General features: G+C 40.0%; 1 protein-coding gene across 1 annotated transcript; it reads right to left on the minus strand.

Annotated features, from left to right (window-relative positions):
* Positions 1-1,874: 1,874 nt before the first annotated feature.
* TNFAIP6 (tumor necrosis factor, alpha-induced protein 6) lies at positions 1,875-13,606 on the minus strand. Its single transcript, XM_010291306.1, has 6 exons — positions 13,444-13,606; positions 7,966-8,103; positions 6,474-6,635; positions 4,080-4,308; positions 2,981-3,021; positions 1,875-2,060 (listed from the first exon to the last, which is right to left on the minus strand). Exons 1-6 carry the CDS (start codon positions 13,535-13,537, stop codon positions 1,897-1,899), a joined length of 828 nt encoding a protein of 275 aa, XP_010289608.1. The 5' UTR covers positions 13,538-13,606; the 3' UTR covers positions 1,875-1,896.
* Between the last annotated feature and the right edge of the window lie 9,670 nt (positions 13,607-23,276).

A 23,276-nucleotide genomic window follows, 5' to 3' on the forward strand; every position in this document is an offset into this window, starting at 1 on the left:
CATCCCAAATCCAAAACACTGCCTCACACTAACTGCTGTGAAGAAAATTCACTCTTCCCCAGCTGAAGCCAGGACACTCAGTCACCCGCAGGGTGTCACACCACTGGAGATGCTTAGCAGGAGTGCCCGCCCTGCACAGAAACCCTTCCCCAAACAGCGTTACCCCTCCGGCTCCACGGGGGTTCCCAGTGGGCAGATATTTCCTGTACAACCCTTGGTTCTGATCCATGCCAGTTCAAGACCTGTTGCTTCTCAGTTAAAGAAACAAACAAAAAAAACCCCAAAACCAACAAATCCCCAGCCTAGGTCACAAATAAAATGTTAAAAAGTTCTCTTCATGTGTATTCCTTATTATTAATAAACACTTTTGCTGGTCTAGGCGAACTGGAACGACATTTTGTAACAGGAGGATGTGAGCAGGTTTATTAGTCCACCAGGTAGCAAGATTTAAAGGCACCCGCAGATTTTAGGTGCAGCTCGATGCCATTAAACCTAGTGATAGCAATTTTGTTTCCTAGTGCCCGTCTGAAGCTTGAGTAAAATGTTGGAAAGGACAGGAGAGAAGCTGCAGTGAGAGATGCAACACTGCTCTCCAGTACAGATCATACTCCCAGTGGAATTGCATCAATAAAAGCTCAAAGATTAAGTAAATTTAAAGAACTGAGAATTGGAATAAATAAAGCAAAGATGGGTCTGTCTAGCTTAAGATTCCCCTCCTCTTGTGCAAAACTCTTTCTGAGGAATTCACAATGCTCCACACACATGCACAAAATAATTCACAGGAAGATTCTCAGTGGGCATTAGACTTCAGCAGGTCTGGGGCCAAAAAAACATTCAGAGCAAAAGAAAAGAACTCTTAAAACTTATTTACTGCTTTAAATCAAGAAAAATGTTTCAAAGTTTCAAAAGTTCTCAAGAAACAAAAATAATTCATTGGAAACTCAGGATGTGATTAAAACAGAGGTAGCTTTAATGCTGCTTCAGACTGAGGAATTTAAACTGAAGTTAAAAACATATGGAGAATTATTTATCTTCATCAATTGAAAATAGCACAGTCTTAAAACCCGTGTAAACAACATACAGCATCTCAACAGTATCTTCTGAATGGATTTGCTGGTACTCGGTTAGCAATTTCTTCTGATGCTTCATATCACCAGTTTTATTATCATTACCAAGTCTTTCATTTGATTCTTTACTAAGTGAAATCAGAGCTGTGAGAGGACTTGAATGTCTTTTCTCTGGATGAGGAAACTCTGAGAAAATTCATTGAGTAGTTTCTGACTCATCTCACAACAAAATTATGACAATAATATAATTGATTCTGTGCTGTTCATGCTGCTTCCCAATCTTCTGACCAGACAATTACATGGGTGGCTGCTAGGTCATCCACAAGACGAATTTGTGTATCTTAAAAATAAGCTTACTCTAAAGGCCTTTTGAGTTCAGGGAAATGAGTTAATAAAAAAATTAATAATGTGTAGAGAATAGGAAGAAACAAAGCAACAATCTAAAAAATAAATATGTGGAAATCAAGGAAAATAAGGTGAGAACAGAATAATAAATTGAAAAATCATTGAAACAGTCACACAAAAGGCTTGTTCAAGTGGTGCAAGAAATGAGGAGAAGGAGCAGTCTATATAGAAAAATAATTTTTAAATCTTTGGTAACAATTAATTCTTCAGATTTTTACAGTACTTGTAATCTAAAAATAGTCTTCTATTATTCATGTAAGTATATTTTATAATTTATTTCCTAGTATACTTTATTAACAAAACTTACATAAAAGCAGAAAATAAGAAGTCAGAAAGATACGAAGAAAATGTCTTATCTGAAGAAACAGATATCTGAATTGGGTTCTAAAACGTGTTTCTTAATGAGTGTATCTCATTACTCTGCTCACATAATACCAAATTTTCCAGATAAGAAGTTTGTTTTTCCTTGGGATGTTGTATTCTTTCCATCACTTGACTTTGAAGGCATGTCCATAGTAATATATCTAATTTGAAAACCACCAGCAGTCACTGAGGCATCTGTCAAAAACTTCAAGGTCATAACATTGCCTGGGGCAAGAAAAAGAAAAACAAAGGTTATGGTCTTGGGTGGCATAAAAATGTGGTATTTCAGAGTTATTTTTAAAATGTTCTTTCTCGCTTGCTTCTGAGATCTTTAGAGCAATCCACCTGGTCTGTCTACATTCGAGCTGTGGCTTGGGAGGATGAGAGTTCCATTAGCCCTATGGAAAACCAGGCAAATTTTCATCAGTTTTATTTGTTTGCAGAGCCCAGAGGTTGATAAACTTTTGCTTTCTGCAACGCATTTCCTGTTCTTTAAAATGCTGCTCTGCTTCACTCTACCCGTGAAATGTCACGTTTCGTGTTCTAGACACATCTGGCATAGAGCCTCATGGATCACTAGGTGACACACAGGTGAGGTCACCACATCAACTCTCCCATTAGCATCATCGGCTTATCTCCACCAGGCCCGTGCAAACCGGGAGAGGAGGGATGGCACAATTCAACTTTTCTGTTCTCTTTCTGTTGGTTACAGCAGTGAGCTGCGGTGTAGTAACGTCAGTTTCTGCACAGACTATCGTAGCCTATCCCAGGGAACATGGCTGCTTCCTTGCAGAGGTAGCCTGCGTGACATCTGTGCTACAGCGACTTTGCAACGCTTGAGCAAAGAGAGGTAAAAGTGGCTTTGATTTACATGTAATCAGACCTTGACCTGCTGTTTAAACATAGACACAGAAATAATGTCTATAACAGGCTTTGGAGCTGTTCTTGCAGTCCTTGCTCTTGAAGTGGGAAAAATTGGTGCATGAAGATTGCTGGTGAGGCTCGGTTGCTGATGACAGATCTGCCGTAGAAAAACGCCTGTGTGAAATCCCATTAGCATGCGTAGGTGTACTACCACTGTAAGGCCAGCAGGATGCAGCCTGGGTTTGTTTTTTTTTTTACCATAGAGAGCGGAAATATATTACCTGTGCTAATGATATCATCTGGCAACTCATCTCCACAAAACCTGGGAAAAAAATATAAATGGTCATGATTAAACGACACAGCAAATATGCCATTCCCCCGCTATATGGGGACCGACACTGAACGGTGGCTCTCAGGCTGTACTCTCCTTTGGAGCTATGGCTCATGGAGCTAAATTGGCTGTAGGTACCCTGTGTATGTAATTCTCCTCTCCGTGTTAAAGCAACTGCTTAAAGGATTTTTGTCATTATCTTATAGTAAGGTTTAGGGGAGGGGAAAAAGTGCAGGAAACATTTTTCAATATATGCAGGAAGTAAATGATGCAAAACAAGAAAAAGAGCAATTTAACAAGGTGTTAAGGAAAAGAACAACGACCCAAGGCTAAGCAAGGAAGAACATTGGGAAGAAAAACATGTAAAATTATCTATAAAGGCAAAATAAATGGACTACATCCTTGCTTTGCTACACATGATTTGTAGAGAGGATGTGGGAAGTGGCAGGAATCAGGAAGTGGGTTTTATCACTTTTCCTGGTTTATTTTTTGTCTGGAAAATTGAGGTACTTCATACTAAAATACGACTGCCAAAGGACAAGCAAAAATATGACATCGAAGAAAAGAAAGTGAGACTTAAGCAAAGAGGGAAACTAAATCTAGTAAGAGAGATGAGGTATAACACTTCTGTTCTGATATTGTTAGAAAATATTTTACTTCTGTAGCGAATAGTAACTTAAATTAGATACATTTTTGCTAACAGTTTAACAACCCACCTCCCTCCTTTCAATTAAAGCAAATACAAAATACTGTTTGAGATGCTAGGAGTTCCTCCCGTAATAGAGAATTAAGATAAGCAGCTAACTGAAAAGTCATGCAGCTTCCTTTCATGTAATTTAACAAAGTAGAAAAGGGCAAAGTGCAATTTTCTGAAACTCTTTACAGGTCTGTGTTAATGACAGAACAGTAAATTGCCAGGAAAGATAAGTCAGGTGCTTATTGCTACAAGTATTATGGGCATATCAGAGGTGCTAATTGCATAAGGTAATACAGTATTCTTCTAAAGTAATATTCTGGGGAAAAAAAAAATAAAGCTGGAATTGCTTTACCTGCCCACAAAGCCATTGACATCATCATAGCTATCATAGATTTCCAAGAAATCAGCCATACATGCAATGTCGTCTTCAACATCAAACTCTAGAAACTGCAGATGAATACGTTGTCCGTACTTTACTCTAATATGCCAGTAGCAAATTTGCTCATTTTCATACTCATTTGGGTAGCCTGGTGACTTAAAAACATGTTTTGAATCTGTGAAGACTCCACCACATTCTTTTCCTAAGAGAAAAATAAAAACATCAGAGTTTAAGCATTCATTCTGGATATGGCTCTGGTTTAAAACTTTGTGCACTTTGACTCAGCAGTTTCATAGAAAATCACATAGGAACACCCAGCGTGATAGCACTTTTCATCTATTTAAGCACTTAGCACTCACAAAAAATGTCAGTCATTCCTAGCTTTTGGGAGCAGATATTTTGGAAGCAAGAAGCATGATCCAAAACTCACTGAATTCAGAGGAAAAGTTTTCATTGACTTCAGTGGACTTTGGGCCAGAGCTAAGCGTTTTATGTAAAAGGCATTCGGGGTTTCTGGTAATGTCAAACTGTAAGCTTCACAGCTGTACTCGCAAGTCACCCTGACATTCGGTTTCATCCTTTCTTCTTCAAAAACCTGTTGAAAGTGTGTCTTCTACAAAAAAACTTAAAAAGGCTAGTGATCACATACATTGCATTGTACTCCTGTTACTGTTGCAGCTCTTCACTCCCTTTGGGATGAAAAACACCCATTCCCATTTGTTCAGCGGCCATTTGAACGTGACCAACCCCCTGAGTGCAGGACCAACCAATCTGGGGACCTCACACTGCCTGACTTTAGGATTTGTCATAGTTCCCCAAGTTCAGACCTGGGGGAGAGGGGGCTACTTTCTAAGGGTGCTTCAGGGCACGTGAGTTAGGAGCCTTAAGCTGGACAGCGTGCTTAACCCTCTGAGTCTGTGCATTGGCCACGAGCTCTGTACTTTTCAGCTCCAGACCATTGCTAGGTTGGATGTACATTTCAAACAGTTCCACAAGTTCCTCTTGACATCTTCAGCATCCTAGAGAAGAGCATAGGCTCAATTCAATCAGAGATTTGTCTTTGTTCCCCCAGGCTACTTGTCTCCCACCTGCAAACAGACGACTCTGCCAGGCTTTGTAGCAGACTGTCCATCAAGCGGGAATACATATCCTTTTAATGGGGGTGACTCAAGCCCTCTGCTGAGTGCTGGCAGTTCTGCTTTCCTTTTGTCCTCTAACCAAACACTGCATTTGGCAAATAACTACCTCTCAGCCCAGGGGAGAAGGTTGACAAAGGAGAAAGTCGGGCTGACAGTTTACATGCAGTAATAATGAATGCGGTAGTCTCTCTTGCAGCTTTCTTTGTATGCTGAACATCTGTGAATGTCCTCCACCCCACAGAGCTATTTGATTAACAACTGCCCAGCTAACATAAACAAGCTCAAGCCCTGCGAGCACAAACACAAAATGTGCACAGCTGTACAGATGTCAGGACAACTCCAACTTTTGGCTCTGCCAGGCAGGGTACTGCACTCGGAGTAGTAGGAGAGCGAGCCAAGCAGTGCACAATGTTAAGCTTTACTTTTCTTGCTGGGGCCACTTTTTCTGTCTTCCCTGCTATACGAAGCGATATCAAGCTAAGCTGAAACAGCGGCCATGGCAGTATTTCAGTCATCCGTGGTGTAGTGAATGTAGGGGAATGGAGAGATGTCCCGTAGCTGGTGAAGTCTTGTCAGTCATGTTTGAACCGTGTCTCCAGATCTGCTTTGGAGATCCACTTTTCTCCATCTAGTTACACATGCACGCGCACACAAATACACACACAAGACACCGCTGGGAGCTGGATCTGCCAGGTGTTTCAGTCCCAGACACGGCATTCATTTTCAAAGGTTGTTCTGTCTCAGGCACAAGAAAGAAGGAATAAGGGTTAACACTAAATTTATCCTGTTTACAGGCAAAATATCTGGAAAATGGTTCCCATGTTAAACACCTCAGATTAATTATTCAAATGAAATTGTAGGCTACATGTAAACACTCTCATACAAAACGGGACATTCGCACATCACATTGGAAATATTACTTACCTTTTTAATCATTACATTTTCTGAAAGGTTTCTGAAAGGACTTTGCTTAGGCCCAGTTATACATGGTACAATGCAGCGCAGAGACACAGAGCTCTGAGCAACCCAGATCAGCTACAGGTAACAGCAGAGGGGGCTTGGTGCAAGGCTCCAAATAAATTTGTACCAATATGCCCCCTTCTCAGACAGCATATTTATGGTTTTGAAGCTAACTCATTCACAGCCTGGGTGCCTTGGTGCAGCCAGATAGCACGGCATGTAGTCATAGTTTTAGACCCGAAGAGTGATGGGTTGTTTTTAAACACACCGTTAGGGTTGTAGCAGTAGGCATCCCATCTCTCGCTTCTGTTGAGCCGAATCCCATAATCGACAATACCGGTTTTTCCAAAGCCACAATTGGCTCCAGCTTTTACTATGGGATAACCAACTCTGCCCTTTGCCATCCAGCCAGCAGCACACACGTGGAAACCTGCAACAGGGAGAAAATGTGACATGGATGTGATAAATCCTAGGCAAGAAACTCTGCTTTTTATTCAAGTGAAGTCTTACTGAAGCCGATCAATGACTTGGGTGTAATTGGCCTAATAGAAATTGAACTACAGGAAAGAACAGTACTTTGAGAGGGTAATTTTAAACACAGAATATAAAATTGCATTCTGTTCTCCACAATATGATTATTGGTTCTTCATTTGAAAACAAAAATAAAATGCAGATGGACTATATAGTTTCCCAGGTAGGGAGTTTTAAGTGCTGTACCAGCATTTGTAACCAAATGATATATTGGGTGAGTTACATAAGTGTGTTCTTTGTTTCCCTTTTGAAGTCATACAAATTTACTCAGTCATATCTCAAGAGTTTGCAGCATTAAGTTCTGAGAGTGAATAAAATACTACATAAAGAAGACAGCTAAGAAAACGAAGTATTTACTTAAAATACTTTCAATTTAAATTTAAATACCTGAAATGCCTCAAGTATTTCTTGCTAAGCAAAAAGATCCTGTTAATGCATTTTGTGGCTGATAACTTAAAAAAAACAGCCAAAGAATGCAATGCGATTCACTGTCTGGTAGAGACCAATTCAATGTTTTCACCAAGACGAACTGGAACATATTTGTGGTGTCCTAGGACTATGAAGCTACTTAGAAGAGACAAAAGTACCCTTTTTACATGTATGCTGCTGCCGAGAGCCAGCTTCTGACTCAACGGCACAGCCTGCAAATTTCTAGAGCGGAGGATATTTTCCATTGTTTTCCTAACGCTCTGGATAAATTGATCATTTCTCATTAGGAATCAAATAGAAATACAGTAGATCCCTCACTCATCTCTGCTTTTCACTCCTAGAATACCACTCACTCTCTCTCAGACCAAATATGGCTGGAATAAACATTATGAAAACATCTTGACTGAGGATATGAAAAATAGCAATGCACATTTACTGTAGAAGCTCCCCGGGGACAAACGCCTTCCTCCGCAGCCCCTGCAGCCCCCAGGTGCTGTAGCCGGGGAGGTGCTTCCCAGCTCAGCCAGACGGCTCTCCCGCGAGTGTTGCTGGTTCCGGACTGTGCTGCACCCAGAGCTCCGGGGGATGCGTAGCACTGTGTGCATTATCCCTGACAGCTCTGTAGGTAGTGCAGTCATGCTCTATTTACTGAGGGGGGAAATTGCATGCAACCTGGGCAAAAATCCAGGGATTTTTACAAGTCTCTCAGTCCCAGAGTTCATAACATTCATGAAAATACAAGACTGGCAACATTATGAATGAGCGATGTGAAAAGCAAACAGCCATGATTTTTTTCAAACCTATTTTTCTTGCCGCCTCCAGCTGCTGATACGTGGCTAGATGTCCTCCCTCGTATTCGCAGACCGCTTTTGCCTCTGCGTAGGTGAGCTGGTACTTCCCAGAGCGTGACTCCCTGTGATACACTCCAGCTGCTCGTTCTGTGGGACCAAAGCCATAAATGATTTCAGTGTTGTATCCCAGCTGGCCCACCTTCCGGGGTGCTTTCACCACCTCCAGCAGTTGCCCCAAGACCTGCATGTTGGGCTACTGTCCAGGTAACAAGAGAAACAAAATGTTTCAGCTAGTAGCTGTGCCACTTGGAAAGTGTGAGGAAAATATGTCCCTCTCAACCAAAAGGCATGTTTTTGCAACCCAAAGGTATGTTTTTGTTTGGGAGAAGTTTTGAACAAGGGAGCTAGTCAGAGCTTGGTGAGTTTTTGAACAACAGAAAGTCAACAAACGCAGGGCAAGACTCCCCCAGGACTACGCAGAAGGCAGTAGTTATGGGAACGATCAGCTGGTGTCAGCATCACCGGTTCCCTGCATCCTATCCGACTCGGGGGAAGCTCCTTCTGGATTGCTATCACAGCATACTTTTGGACGTAACTTGAAGTGCCTTTGTAAGATGAATCAGAGCTTTGTTTTGAATCTCCAGAGAAGTTAAAACAGAGCTACTTGGATAGAGGAAAGGCAGAAATTAAAGGGAATAAAAATGTGAAATAAAAATATCTGAGCTTGTGTCACAAAGGGCAGGACCAGAACAATTGCTGGCTGACATTTTTGCTGCACAGAAAACTAATACACTTTCTTCATTATTTTTTTCTTTGCTGTTGCAAGTACAATATAAAGCAGCTTTCCAGGGAAACCTCGAAACTGTCAGAACTATTACTAGTTTTATAATCCTTGCATGTTGCACTTGTGTGATGCTATATGTATGGAAGTCTGTCTCAGAACAAATCTGCGTATCTAATCTGAACGCTGTTTTTGTTTAGATCTTTCTTATCCTTAGTATAATCTGAGAGAAATGCCTGTCTGTAGCTATCACTGGTCAACACGACTGAAAAAAGACGCAAAACAGGAGGAATTTTTTACAGTAGTTATTTGTACCATGGGGAAGAAAAGAATGTCTTTTCTAGGGACATACTTAGAGTCAGTAGTTTTGGCTAGGTTAGGATATTTTTTTTAAAAGCCCACAGTCACCACTGAATTGTGGTTAGCAATGGTGAGAACCCTCATTAGATAAAGAATGATGTTTGCCAATGTAGTATTTGGACCCACAGTCACTGGCCTGGCGCCCAGTGAAGTAAATGATATTGCTGACAATAGTCTCAGAAGACTGAGAGCTGCTTTCTGTAACATTGGTGGGAAAGTCACTGGCGTGGGCCTGGGGTAACACATATACTGTAGAAAAATCTTTCCGAAGAAGCCAGCTCCTTTGCAAAGAAAAGTCACAACAGCTAACAGCTGTGGAATACGCTATATTTAAAAAAAAAAACCCTATTTTAATTAAAAATTTATTCATAGGAAGTATTATTTTTCATTCAGTCAATAGTCTATCATGTCTAACCTAATAAATCCACTCACTGCTTCTTTACAGTACAATAGTATTGGCTTCAGTATGCGTGAATTGAAAATCCAAGTACTACAGAAAACAGCACACCATTTAGCCTCACTGTTCACTCAGGGGACAACCTAGAATTGACATTATTGATCACTGCAGATCACAGGGAAGTGAACTGAAAAGTGAAATGAAAAACACAGACTCTAGTGCTTGGGATTAGCTGAGCCGCCCCACCTACACTGAGTCAAAGAGTAAGGGCAGCTGAATTCTAAGTTTTGTCACCTTTGCAAAGGTGACCAGTCACAGCCAAAGCAAGAGCAATCTTAAAGCTTATTGCCAATGATGTTGGCTGGTAAAAGCCCCTTTGATCTTGCAGCCACCTTTGCAAGACGCACCCTGTTCCTTCCCTGGAATTGCTGCTGGATGTACCACCAGGGATTCGGGGGGAATTGCCACTGCTCAGACTCATCATCCTGGGAGCTGACAGTAAAAACTTACAATTTTTAGTTGTTCTCCTAAATTTTTCATCTGGCAATATTGTTTTCAAATCTTATCCCTCAAAAGGTACCTACCCCCAGTTATTTATGCTATAAATGTGACTACGGACAGGCATCACGTTTTTCAGAATATTACGGGAAAGATCTGCTTTTCACAGTTTCTGCAAGGGCAGCGACACCGAGTCTTCGTGCAACGTCTTGGTGGGTGGTGTTATCCTGCTGAGAGCAATCACCAATCTGTATCTCTGTTACTCCCTTGTAACATGACAAAAGTAGCCTTTGGAAGGATAGACCACACACATGTACTCCACCAAAGTTTGAAATTTGACACTGGCTTGGTGTCGTCACAGTTTAATGATTCAGGATTCCCTAACAATATATCCTAATTAACTGATCAGATCTTTCACTGCCATTTTTTCCCCCCTCCCTCTTAATTACATTAGGAGCTGTGCAGAAAGATAAACCGCATCAGCAAAACCAAACCTAGGTCAAAGAGTTGTACTTACTATTAATATACATTGACATATTTATCTATTTGCATATGGATACACATATATAGACATATTCATAGTCATACATGAACACATACATGCACAAATTACTATTAGTCTTTATGGAGGCGGCATCATGGCCATGTAGATAAACCTGTATAAAATTTTGTTTTCACCTGCAAGCACAAGCGCACGCCTGCCACTGTAACTGCGTAGCGTTCCATGGGGCCAGCACTATAGAGAATGACGTGTGCCAGCCTCAGCTGGGCATCTTCTCTGCCAGAGCATTCTGTTTGAAGGTTCTGTTTGAAGGCTGCTCTCTTTATCTGACCTGCCTGAAATCTCCTTTTGCTGGACAACAGTGAGAATTTTCAGCAAAGTTTGTTCATTCTTTCCCTGAAAACCTGCATATTGGGACTGTTCTCTCAGGGATTTCTCCACCCACTTTTCTTCTTTGGTTCTTACTCAAAAAGTCATGGGTTACATGGCTGATAGGACATGTTTCTTCCAACTCACATTTCTTAAAATCTCTCCTTGAAATCCAGAGACAGCAGGATCCCTCAAGGACAGTGACGCCCTCCTCACCCACAGCAGTAGGAGACGGTAAAATGTAGCCAACCTCTTCTGCACAAACACAGCAAGCATGAAACTTGGCCTAATAAAGTACCCTCAATATGCATGACACAAATACTAAATGCTAAATAAAAAGAAATATTTAACTTTTAAGCAGAGGATGGCCCTGTAGAGTTACTGGCATGGGCCTCTGCTAATGCACACGGTCTCAGAGTACTCCACCAAATGGGGTAGGTATGTCCCCTAAACCGCGCTGACACACGGTGTGCGAACAGGGATGAAATTCTGAACACGGAGAGCAGAGCAGCTGTCCTGGGAAACCTACTTCGTGGTACTAAGAACTGGCACTCAAATAAGCATATGAGCATATTTGGGCAAGACTGCTCCAATCCTCTCATCAGTTGAAAATAAACCCTTGGTTACAATGTGCTTGTGTCAAAAATGAGCAAGAAAAGAAATGAGCACACAAAAAAGACATTAAGAGGAAGGTGATACAGTCAGCTGCTGCAGGACTGCATGCTTACTGAGAAAACAAAAGATGTTTTGTAACAAGAAAAAAGTAAAAGACATGAGCATTTCCAGACTGCCAGTGATTCAAGATTTTATATTTGTGCTGATGATTTTTTGAGGAAGAAAGGTAAAGTGCAAAACATCCTTCATTTTCAATCTGGTCTTGATAGTGCTTTATCAGAAGAAGAGGAGATAAGCCAAGCTCAGATGTCACTTGTGCATTCCTAGGTTTTATTGAAGGGAGGGGGCCTTTAATGCTTGTGTAGAGTGAGTATGAGATTGGGGTTACTTGTTTTACTGTTCAAGTTACACTTTTTTTAAAATACAAAAATGCATAAATTGGATAGCTGTAATTTTGCCATTTTTTTCTGCATTTATATATAAAGCCATTAATTCCATTGGTAATTCAATTAACTGCATTTTGAGGTTCGTTTCAATAATTTTATTGCTGTAGTTACACTAGATGGTGCATTTCTAAAGGGGCTTCAACAGAGTCCTGGAGATAAGAAAGCAGAGTAGTTATTTTAAAATTGCACACTGTGCTTCCAGATTTTGCATGTGCGTGTTTGTTTAGAGCAAGTTATCAGTTTTTACACCATGGTTTATTTATTCATATGGTAAATGCTAAAGGTGTAGCAAAACATAATTTTATTATCCATTCCAGTTAACACTCTGTTTCTTCATTTTAAAGAATTAGAAATTTTTTCTTCAAATTGACTTCAATTCATAAAACTGCTTAAATTATCACTATTATCACAAATTCACATTTATGTTGTAGAAGCCCCTACAACCTTCTTTTGAGTAGCAGCCACTTGTCGTGGTGCATGAAGCTGCCAAGCTGTCTCCCCGTGGAGCTCTCCCCTACCTGAGCACCTTCAGCAACTATGGGACACAGCAGGCATGTTCCAAGTTTAGGAGAAAAGAGAAGTCATTAAAAATGTGCAGTCAAATGGAAAACAATATAAATCACTTCTTCTCATTTATGTTCCTGTTGGTTTACATGGTCCTCTGAGAAGGGACTGGAGTAAGGTGGTTGCTGCACCAGCTAATAGAGTGCGGCCCCAACCCCTCACGAAACATCTGAGCGCAAAAGAATCGTGTACTGGCTACAGGAATTCCTTAAAATCCTTAAAGAAATATACAACATTCTAGAGAGGATAAAGGATTTTGTAAGTATTTGTCTATAGAACAGAGCACTCGCTGCATGTTTTTGTTTTGGCATCCTTTATATGACTACATTCTGAATATGTTTTTCTGTTGTATTAGGTAATTATAAAGATCTATAAAAGGACTCTTAGGAGCTACTTAAACCCACTCGAGGTATAAGAAACTATTCCCACAGCATTTTCTATAGCCCTTTTGAAACATTCTCTCCACTGTTTAATGATGTGAACAAACCAACGGCCAAAACATATACATTTCTGTACTTTCCTAGAAGCCTAGGAAATATTATCGCTATTATTTCCAGATCATTTAGTTTCATGTGTAGGACCCCAGGCATTTGAAGTATGTTCATGCAGAAAGTAATTCATTCCTTTGGAAAATGTTTCTTTTCATACTTGTTTGCCTTCATTAGAAGCAACTGTTATTTAATGCTGTTTTCACTTTACCTCATGCTGTAGGAAAATACATTCAGATGAAATATTTCAGAACTACTTTTTCCTGTACTTCAGAGAAATAGTAAAAATAGTAGCTCATAAGGACAACACAGCCAATACTCAGATAAAATGATCACCAATTTCAATGCAGGATTTTGCTAACATTAATGCATTGCTCAATTTTGTATTTCTAGGTGCTCATCTTTATACTGTTAGACAAACACTGTGACTTCTGCAGCAAAACATTCATGATTAAATAATTTCTTACCTAACCAAATAGAGTTATGCAGCACTCCGTCCTTGAATCCCCATGCTTGAGCCTTGTCCCACAGCAGGGCAGAAAAGAAAATTAGTGCAATCATCTCTTCCGAACTATTAGGCTGTAAATATTCCCTGTTAAAACACTCAGGGTAACCTCTGCTAGCAGCTGGCTAGATCCTATTGGAACATCTGGTAGCCAGATCTTAAATAGTGCTTTCAGCTGTGAGGTCAGCAAGCCTGCTCCAATTGTGCTTGCTGTAGTATTATTACACAATTAAATGTGATGTCTGCAGTTGTCCATGTGACTCACTTTTGGCTCTCTAGATTCCCAGTGTGTCCAAGAAACCATTCTACCCCTCACTACTGCAGCACACATGAACACTTTTCAAGCCAAACTCTGTTCATTCTTCAGCACTCACTGTCTTCAAATTCCATGAAACAATAAAACTAATAACCAGTCTATCTGCTTGCAGTGTTTCTAGTCACACCATTTACAGGAACAAAGAGAATCACACATACTACCTCTCATTCTCATTTAAACATTCTGTTCTTTTGTATAAAATTTGGATTTAATTTCACGGTGACGTAATCAATGAAAAAATGTAAGGAGAATATTTTGCATTGGCTATTTGAATTCAATTTCACTACATGGAATCTGCAATTGCAAGTCAAACTCCCAGATCAGTATAAAACTGCAAGCGTCAAAAACAGATGCTCTTTGTTCTGCAAGTGGGAAATAAAGCAAAAATCTTCCCCTCCAAACCACAGTTTAAAATCTGATTCATAGCGTGACAGCTGTCTGCTTGTCTTCCCTTCTGGCTGAAAGTGAATACTGCAGCTGCTCCTGGTGCGTGAGTGGGAGAGTAGAAAGGGGGAAAGATGAGAGTATGGAAAATGGTCTGGTGCTCCACACTCCTGAGCAGCCATTGGAAGACTCTGCTCTCCAGTTCTGATAACATTCACAACTTCTGAGTCAGGAGCTATAGAAAAAAGATGTGCTCGTGAACATGAACACAATCAAACTAAACTAAGGAAAAGGAAAGGGTGGAGGACTCTGTGCCTACTCAGAAATATTTTACATAGATGACTGTTGTACCAATAAGGAAGATACTCTTCATCACTCCAGCCTTAACATAAAGTGATGAGTGCCTAGTTACATTGTATACACAGACACACACACACATATTCCTCCCACCTACAGCTCAGGCAAATACTGAAGGGAAGAGCTGCGGGGAAACGGAGCTGAGCGCGAGCCTTTCCCCTGCATCAGAGTAGCAAGGCCCTTTCCACCAAAATACCAGTATCTTGACCTGTCATTCTTCACTGCTCACTGAGAGCAAAACTGTTCTTCCAGTAAAGTTCACCTACATGTACATTCCCGCTGTGCACACAGTCTGAACCTTCGGTGTGCAGCCATAGGTGTATGATGTGTATATTATATGTCTTTTTGGTCCTGACAAAGCTCATGTGCACTATGGTGTCAAGGCATGGCACTGGGACTTTCCACTCAGGTATCCCAAAAAGCAGGTGACAGCCCGCTGGCTCCCTCCGTCTAGCCTAGGACATTCCGGGCACAGTGGCTTATTGTCCTCTTTGCTGCTGTGCTAGCGAGCTGCCACAGAGAGGGGTGCTGGGACCAGGGATACTGCCTGCCAGTTTGTTCACCAGGCTCAGCCACCACACTTTACAGCTTGTATGGAAAACAGAAAGCAGACTCGTCTCACTGCATGGAGGTAGAAGCCCTACTCTGTTTCTTCTTTCTAGATTTGAGGATAGGTGCTTTATTTGTACTTGTTTTCTACTTTAATGCCCAGCAGATAAGAGTCCAAGCTTTTCGAATGAGACCTAATCCAACATTATTCTGTGAAAGCTTATTGGTAGAAGTCTGTTGCTTTCTAAACATCACTATCCAAGACACGTATCTGAGGTTACCTGGGATATGATTTGTGAAGAGAGCAGTATAAGTTTTTCAGGTGGTGGTGAATGGAAGAGACAGTGCTGAGTGCGTTGCTCTGGAGCATCCATTTCTCATTAGCTGAAGGAGTCTGGCGCTTAGCCTTTGCTGGTTTGAAGTTGTGATGTATTTGTGGTATCTTCTGATAACCTAGAAACAATAAAGGGGCATAAGGGAAGGAACGGAAACCAAAAGAAAGTGAAAAGTCAACAGCAATATCATTCACTGATAATCTAAAACCACAAATTACTGATTCAGATGAAAAGAACCCTCTTAGACTGGTGCTAAGATTTCTCTTTCCAAAAGAAGTACGGCATGGATGTCTCTCTCTGCACAGGACACCTTTTCTCTCTGCCATTCCATGCAAATTCCTTTGGATGTTATTGCAACGTGATCTGATAGCTTAATGGTCTTATATCAGAGCCAGATGTCGACACCACACAGAATTGTTCTGTTCTGTGGTAGGCGGGTGCCAGTCCCACAAGATCACAAAAATGTGTTAGCAGTGACCAACTCAAAAGCAAGGAGTGCATACCAGCTTGGAGATGATTTGTAATGATGACTACCATACTGAAAGTCTTGAGAAAGACACTCATGCAATAATGAGTAAAAAAATATTTTTTACTGAAGTTAACTGTTAATGGTGAAAGCCCTCAGTTAGAAAAGGCAACTTAATAAATAAAGGACATGAAGTAACAAGCATTTCTCATAATGGCAATATCTGACAGCATCTCTTGATTTATACAAGGTCTAATGAATGAATATATACCTGCCTGGAGGAACAAGGCAATTTGTTAATAAGTCCAAAGAAATACAATGGCTTATGAATCACAGAATCACAGAATAACTGAGGCTGTAAGGGATCACGAGAGGTCATCCAGTCTTGAAGTCAGGATACAGATGTCTATTATAATATCCTCTGAATAATCCCTCAAATGAATAAACTTCATCTTTGTTGGACAGTAACAAATTCTGTACATGTTTAAAAGGGAAGAGTAATTTGGTATGGTGAATATTTTGATACCCAAGGAAGCAACATAATTTTTGCTATTGTGTTGCATTAACACTGGACATATGCTCCAGATTCAGCCTAGGCATAAGTCTGTGCAACTTGCAGCGTCAATAAAGTAACACATTCAGTCCTATACATCTGCCTCCCAAGTGAGCTGGGAAGGAGAGGTTTTGTCTGCAAAGCCTAGCAGAACCTCTTACCAACAACAAGATATTCCACAGCTGTACGTGGGCACTTTGAGACATTCATCTGACAGCATTTTCTTAAGTATTCTTCCAAATTTTCCACTTTTAAATATAACCCAGACAAATCTTATCTAAAGGGCTGGGGGGGCTTTCCTTAACTCTTGCCATACATACATGTGTTAAGAAACACTGTTTCAAAGCTCTTCGGTGGTGTTGACTAGTGTTTGAAGTGCACACCTAACTTGGTAATTTTCAAACTGTGAGAACAGCAATATAAAACTAATTGCAATGACACAGGGAAAAAATCAGTAGCTTAATGAAGGAACCACTGAGGATGAAGGAATTAAAAAAAAATAACAGTAGTGTATGTGGGTCATGAATCCCTTTTGCATTAATTTAAATATTAAGCACCTAAACTTTTAATTTTTCTTCTATTTATAAATTAATTAAAATTGTGAAAATATTTATAGCTTTTGTATTCTAAGATTCATATCTTACTATTGGTGATATAGAAGATATGGCAATTATACTGTTTATAACTTTGAGAATGATGCATTTAAATGGAAAGGCATGCAGTGAAAGGCCTTTCATTGGGAGGTTTTTTGCAAGAAACTGTAATCTCATTCAGAACAAATTACTTGGTGGAAAGTGTAGGAAAAAGGAGTGCAGGGAAAGAGATCGGGAAACAGTTAAAGCTACGCTTTCCTTATCAGAAAAAAATAAAATAGTTTTCCCCCCTGATGTGAAAGGGGGGAATATGACTACACTGACTGAATTTACGTTGTGGGAAAACTAAGAATGGAAGAAGAGCTATGTAACCTAAAGAAAGGAAAAAATATCATCCCATCCCATCCTATATAGAGTTAAATTTAGGCTGAAAAGCAGAAGACAATTTCAAACCGTAAGACCAGAGAAGTTTTAGAACAGCCAAACAAATGGAACACCTAACTTATTTTGAGATGATGCTTGAGCAGGAGCTTGGATTTGATGTTCTTTGAAAGAAGGCCATTTTCAGTGCTATCTTGTTCTTATCTCATTTTAAATAAATTTTGTCTGATTTTAAACTTTTTTTTTATGAACCAAGCTGTCAAGGTAGAAGTTGAAGGATTGTCCCACACTGCAGGACCTCCATGCAGACCTTAAGAATCACCAGATCCCAACTGTATGCCACATGGCAGAAATAATTACACCTGAATTATTCTTGGCAGATACTTGTGTGGCCTGTTCTAATGAACCTGCAGTGGCAGCAATTCCACAGCCTCTGGTGCTTAACTCATCCTAACATTTTAAATACCTTCTTTAACAAAACATCTTGTATTAACTAAAATCTTTCCTGCTACAACTTTAGCCGCTTTCTTCTTTTTGCTTCAGCAGACTAAAGTAACAGATTCTTTACGATCTCTTTGTAACAGGAAAGTGGTGTTACAACCGTCACTGTATCTTGCTTCAGGACTCTCCTTAAAAAAAAACAGGCTGTTCTTTTCATCTTTCCTGTAGGTCACATTTTCTAGGCTCTTGATCATTCTTGTTCCTCTCCCCTGTACCCCTTCCAGGTGGCCTGCATCCTCCTTGAAGTGTCATGCCAAAACTAAACATAGCACTCCAACAAAAGACTCTGCAGTGTCCGATAGTGCAGGATTGCATCATATATTTTCCAGATGACAAAATCCTAGTTTGACATATGATCATAATGAGATTTCCTTTTAAAATAACAAGTCAGTTTTTAAAATACCTGTTTCATTTAAAATGGCTTTGACAAGGTGATTGAAGTATGAAAATGCATCCAAAATGAAAGAAACGACTAAGATTTGGTAGGCCTACCTGAATATATTAACTTGCTTTTCCAACCTCTCTTTTCTTGTATGCTTTCTGTTTCAGTGAAAGCTGAAAATTTTTACAGAAATGGTGTGTTGTGGAAAAGAGTTGATGAAACTCCTACATTTACGCTTTGGACTAGTGAGAAACTCACTTACCAACGAATTTACACAGCAGGTTTTCTAAATTGCCACACATTTGTTGCACTTAAAGGAAGGACAGAAGGAATTTCTAATCAAATTTTCTAACTCTTTCTGTTCCCTATATGCTTCAGATGATGCAATTTTAGAAGAATTTTATAACATGAGAATTTATTTGGCCAGTGATTTTACTATTTATTGTCACAGTGTTAAGAGAATATTTCAGAGAGTATTTTGTCTTATAATTAAATATTTTAAAACTTACTCTCCTTTGTCTTATAGTCTAATTCTCATTGAAATCAATGCCATTTTTATCAGCAACATCAATGAGATAAGAATCAACCATTCTGTGTAATGGTGCTTTAGTTAAGAAAAACCAAACAAAAATCTTCATGTGAAAGTAGAACAAACCAAAAACATTTGGTATTATTAAAAGCAGATGTTAGGAGAGTATAATGGATTCACTTATAAAAAATCTGAACATTTGCCAAGTTAAAATATTTGTCAGTTGAAGTCCTATAGTGACAGCAATTCTAAAAATAGTTGAACTTATCAAAATTAAACATATATACTGACATAAAATTTACAAGTGTCTCATGGATGTTCTTCTATGTTTATATTTTTAAACTACATAAGTATATTTAAAAAGTCACAAAACGTTGTAAACACGGTTTTTAGAATATGATACTGAAGAATGGGGAATATGGTAGGGGGATGCCAAGACAAAGAGCCTCCAAGAAAGTCCTGTAAGAAAAAATAACTTGCAACTCCAGCCATTGCAAAGAAAGCTGCAACAATTTTTGGGGGTGTATGTGTGTATGTGAAAATATTAATATTCAGTTGAAAAATTAATGTATGCAAAGAATCAGATGTAAAGAATTTACTCCCTTAGGACCACAGTTCAGACACTTGAGGTTTGTCCACTGAATACTAGACATCAAACAGCCAATGTAGTAAAAAAACATTACCCAGGCCTTGTTCTTCCAGCAGGCTTAGAATAATGCTTTTCTTCTCCTCTTGGATACAAGGAGCGTTTAGTTTCCTAGCCAAAGTGGAGCAGCTTTAACGGGAAACGCTGAGAGAGTTACCCCAAAATATCTATGGACTGCTGACTGGCACATGCCCTTTGCGGCTAAGCTATGTAGGTTCCAATATCCTCAAGCAGATTAAAACACGGAACCTATGTTTTAGAAGCTGTTATCCAGGGGTACCATTACAGAAAAATTTTCCTGTCTTCTGGGAAACTGAACTTGCTTCAGAAGATCCTAGGGAGGGTTCATGGTATGAATCACAGGTACAGAGAGAGACCTGTTCCTCTGTCTTCCTGTAGCTGGTAACACTGAAGTCACATCTGACCTCAAAGACAAACAGTTTTGTTCCCAGAAGAAAACTTGCCTACCAAAATGCTGTTTTATCCCATCAACTAAACATTTGTGCTATCTTGAACACCAGGATGTGCTCAGACATTAGGAAGGTTTTAAGGATACACACATGCCTGTACAACATGCACATAAAAGACCTAATAATCAGACGTTTAAAAGATGATGTGCTTCTTTTTGGCAAACATGTCCATGAAGTATTAGTGTCTGGCAAACTTACATGAAACATCTAGTGTTTACATTACAATACTTTTCAAAAAAATTGTATATTAACTATTTCTACATCGGTGAAAGCAAGATTAGAGCCAAATCACTGGTGCCCATTCAACCACATGGAGACAATTATTGCAAGAAAGAATTTGTTTTCAAGCAGTTTGGGGAAATAAACATTCCTGTAAGCTTATGTGCTTTAAAAAATGGATAATTCTAAGAAATCCTCCCACGTGTGAAATAGTAGAGATAATTATTTATGCCTACAAAGGATTGTTAATAAGCTGCAGTGAATAATTACTTCTGTGGAAAGGAAAAAATGTTTCTCCTCTCTGGCAGTTTATGTATCTATACTAATTATGTGACTACTCAGTTTTGTGGCACTGTGAGAATGATCCCTGTCCTGGCAACAGTTAAAATACACCAAGTGGGCAGAATGAACTAATAACTAAATTAAAGAACACAGTAAAAATTCACAGTACTCACATTAAATTTTCAGTGAGATATTGCATAAGTTGTTGCAAAATTGACAGAGCATTGCCTACAAAGTAAACACTTATCTTCACTATTTTAATTATTGGGTTTTTTTTATAATTAAAGTAACTAAGCAGTCATAAGGACTTGTTTTAATCTCCTATGTTTATAATTATTTCATTGGCATATAATATAGCACATGTATTCACACTATCTAGCTCTAAGCATCTAATTTAAGTGTGAGAATTTACAGCCTTTCCATTAAATAAGCCTCCCCTGGGCATTCAGAGCATATAAATGTTGAATATCTGACCACTGTTTTTCACCTGGTTTACTTTAAATCCCATTCATTTGTCCATCTCATAACATCTTAGATTTTTCAAATTATTTTCATACCCAAAGATGTACATAGGCAGGTAGTGAATTTTCAGAAGCAAAATACTCCCATGAGTTTGTGCACAAATACTTTTGAAAATCTTGCCAGGTACCTGAATACTTTGAAAAAATCGGCCTTATAAGCAGTCATCAAAATGTCTCCTGCTCTGTTTTATCTTAATGCATTGTTTCTGATCAAATTCCTGGTAGACAGATTAAAAAAGGTACTTATTAGACCCAGGATGAAACTGAAGTGGGTAGCCCAGCATTGCATCACTCCTCCCTAAACTCAGCACTTCAGAAAACCTGGAGGCCACAGAACTCATCATGCATTTTATCCAGTGGCTACAGAAATACAACTATGTAAAATGCATAAAGAGTCTGGGGCTGGTCCTAGAATCCAGGACAAGGGGAAAATCATGAGGGTTTACTTGTTCAGGCTCCTTCTTCCACTATTTCCTTCAGACTCCTTGAGTCTAATGCCTTCTTGCTGCCCTGGCTTGCAGCATTACTGCGCTGCCAGCAGCATGTTTTACAAAAACAGGCTAAGGTCTGCTTTCCTCTTCAGTAGCACGCATACCCGTGCCCACTCTGTGGCAAGGTGTATAGCCACGCTGTGAATCCCAAGTGGACAGAGGTCACCTGCTTAGAACTGCAGACCGCTGCCCTGGATCTGGAAAAGCATGTTGACAGTTTAGGACAAACCTCTTCCCATGCTGTGTCCTAGGCTGTTTCCCAGGAAGGATGTCACCAGGCTCACCAGGCACTAGTACTCCCTTCAGAGATGCTCTGGAGTCAAACCTCATCGCTCATTGTCGTGGTTTAACCCCAGCCGGCAGCTAAGCACCGCACAGCCGCTCGCTCACTCCTCCCGTGCCCTGCAGTGGGATGGGGAAGAGAATTGGAAACAAAACGTAAAACTTATGGGTTGAGATAAAGACAGTTTAACAGGGCAGCAAGGGAAGAGAAAGAAAAAAAAAGTGATGCACAATTCAGTTGCTCACCACCCGCTGACCAATGCCCAGCCCGTTCCCGAGCTGTGGTGCCCCCGGCCAGCTCCCCCAGATTATATATTAAGCACGACACCGTATGGTATGGAATATCCCTTTGGCCAGTTTGGGTCAGCTCTCTTGGCTGTGCCCCCTCCCCACTTCTCATTGGCAGGGCATGAGAAGCTGAAAAGTCCTTGACTGATGTAAGCACTACTCAGCAACAACTAAAACATCAGTGTGTTATCAACATTATTCTCACACTAAATCCAAAACACAGCACTATATCAACTACTAGGAAGGAGATTAACTCTACCCCAGCCAAAACCAGGACACTCATCTGGACAGCTTAAGCATTCTGCACTTTTTTGTTTTCAAAAGGCATAAGCCATCACTTACTCCTCTCTACTTCTCTATTACTTTTTATTTGCTTTCTTATTATCCTACTCCTCATTTTGTGTGGTGTGTGTCAGATTTTGTAATTGAATACCGGGATTTTCCACAGGGATGTGCTTTGATAAACCAAATGTTAGCTTACCACCCTGGACACTGGCATGGTAGTGGCAGAATCTGTCCTGGGTCTGAGAGTCACCTTGTTAGCTCAAGGGCAGTACCTCCAATCCCATAAAAACAAACCATACGCATTAATCTGCTTTGCAGTATTGTGCTCATTTCCTTCCTGAAACCCAAATAGATGATTATGGTGATAACATACTCAGTGGATTAGTCTCAGCAGTCATTGCTCAAGATGTCCCTTTATGCCTGCAACACTCATTTCCTACCCAACTGCACATTCATTTTCTCTCCTCCCTCCTGCTGTCTGCTTCAGCTTCTGAGGAAATAAATTTTCTTTCTTTTCCTAATGCCATGGGTGACTCAGTATTTTACCAGCTTTTTTTGTGTTTTATTTTATTTTGTTTCATATGATCTATTAGATCTCTCTCACCCATTTTCTAACCTTCTGTGAAGAGCTGGGCTATGGATTTGTTCATATGCGTGGGCATAGTTCACATCCTGTGAGCTCAAGAGAAACAAGCTGGTGTCTCTGATCATCGCCTTACGCATGCAATACCATGATTACAGCATGCAGAATGGTGCTAACCGATATTCTTGGCATTGTGTCATAATCCTGGAAATGCCCAGTTGCACAAGTTGGCTGGAAACGGTGTTATAGCGGTATGGATTATTCCTACTGCTTCTGAAACGACAACGTTTGGAGTCTTTCTTCTAGGTGGTCACTGACAATCGCCATCAGCATCTTCATTAATGGAGTGACCTGCTAGCAGTCTAGATGTCTCTAAAAGAGA

Source organism: Phaethon lepturus, unplaced genomic scaffold (genome assembly GCF_000687285.1).
Source record: "Phaethon lepturus isolate BGI_N335 unplaced genomic scaffold, ASM68728v1 scaffold17987, whole genome shotgun sequence".
In the NCBI taxonomy this organism is placed as follows: domain Eukaryota; kingdom Metazoa; phylum Chordata; class Aves; order Phaethontiformes; family Phaethontidae; genus Phaethon; species Phaethon lepturus.

Bases quoted from the DNA above. Each gene is read 5' to 3' on its own strand.
- TNFAIP6 (XM_010291306.1), bottom strand. From the start codon at position 13,537: ATGATTGCACTAATTTTCTTTTCTGCCCTGCTGTGGGACAAGGCTCAA. The intron at 4,309-6,473 runs GTGTGTTTAAAA...TTTTTCTCTTAG, and splicing joins CTACTGCTACAACCCTAACG to GAAAAGAATGTGGTGGAGTC. The intron at 2,061-2,980 runs GTAATATATTTC...TTCTTGCCCCAG, and splicing joins AGATGATATCATTAGCACAG to GCAATGTTATGACCTTGAAG.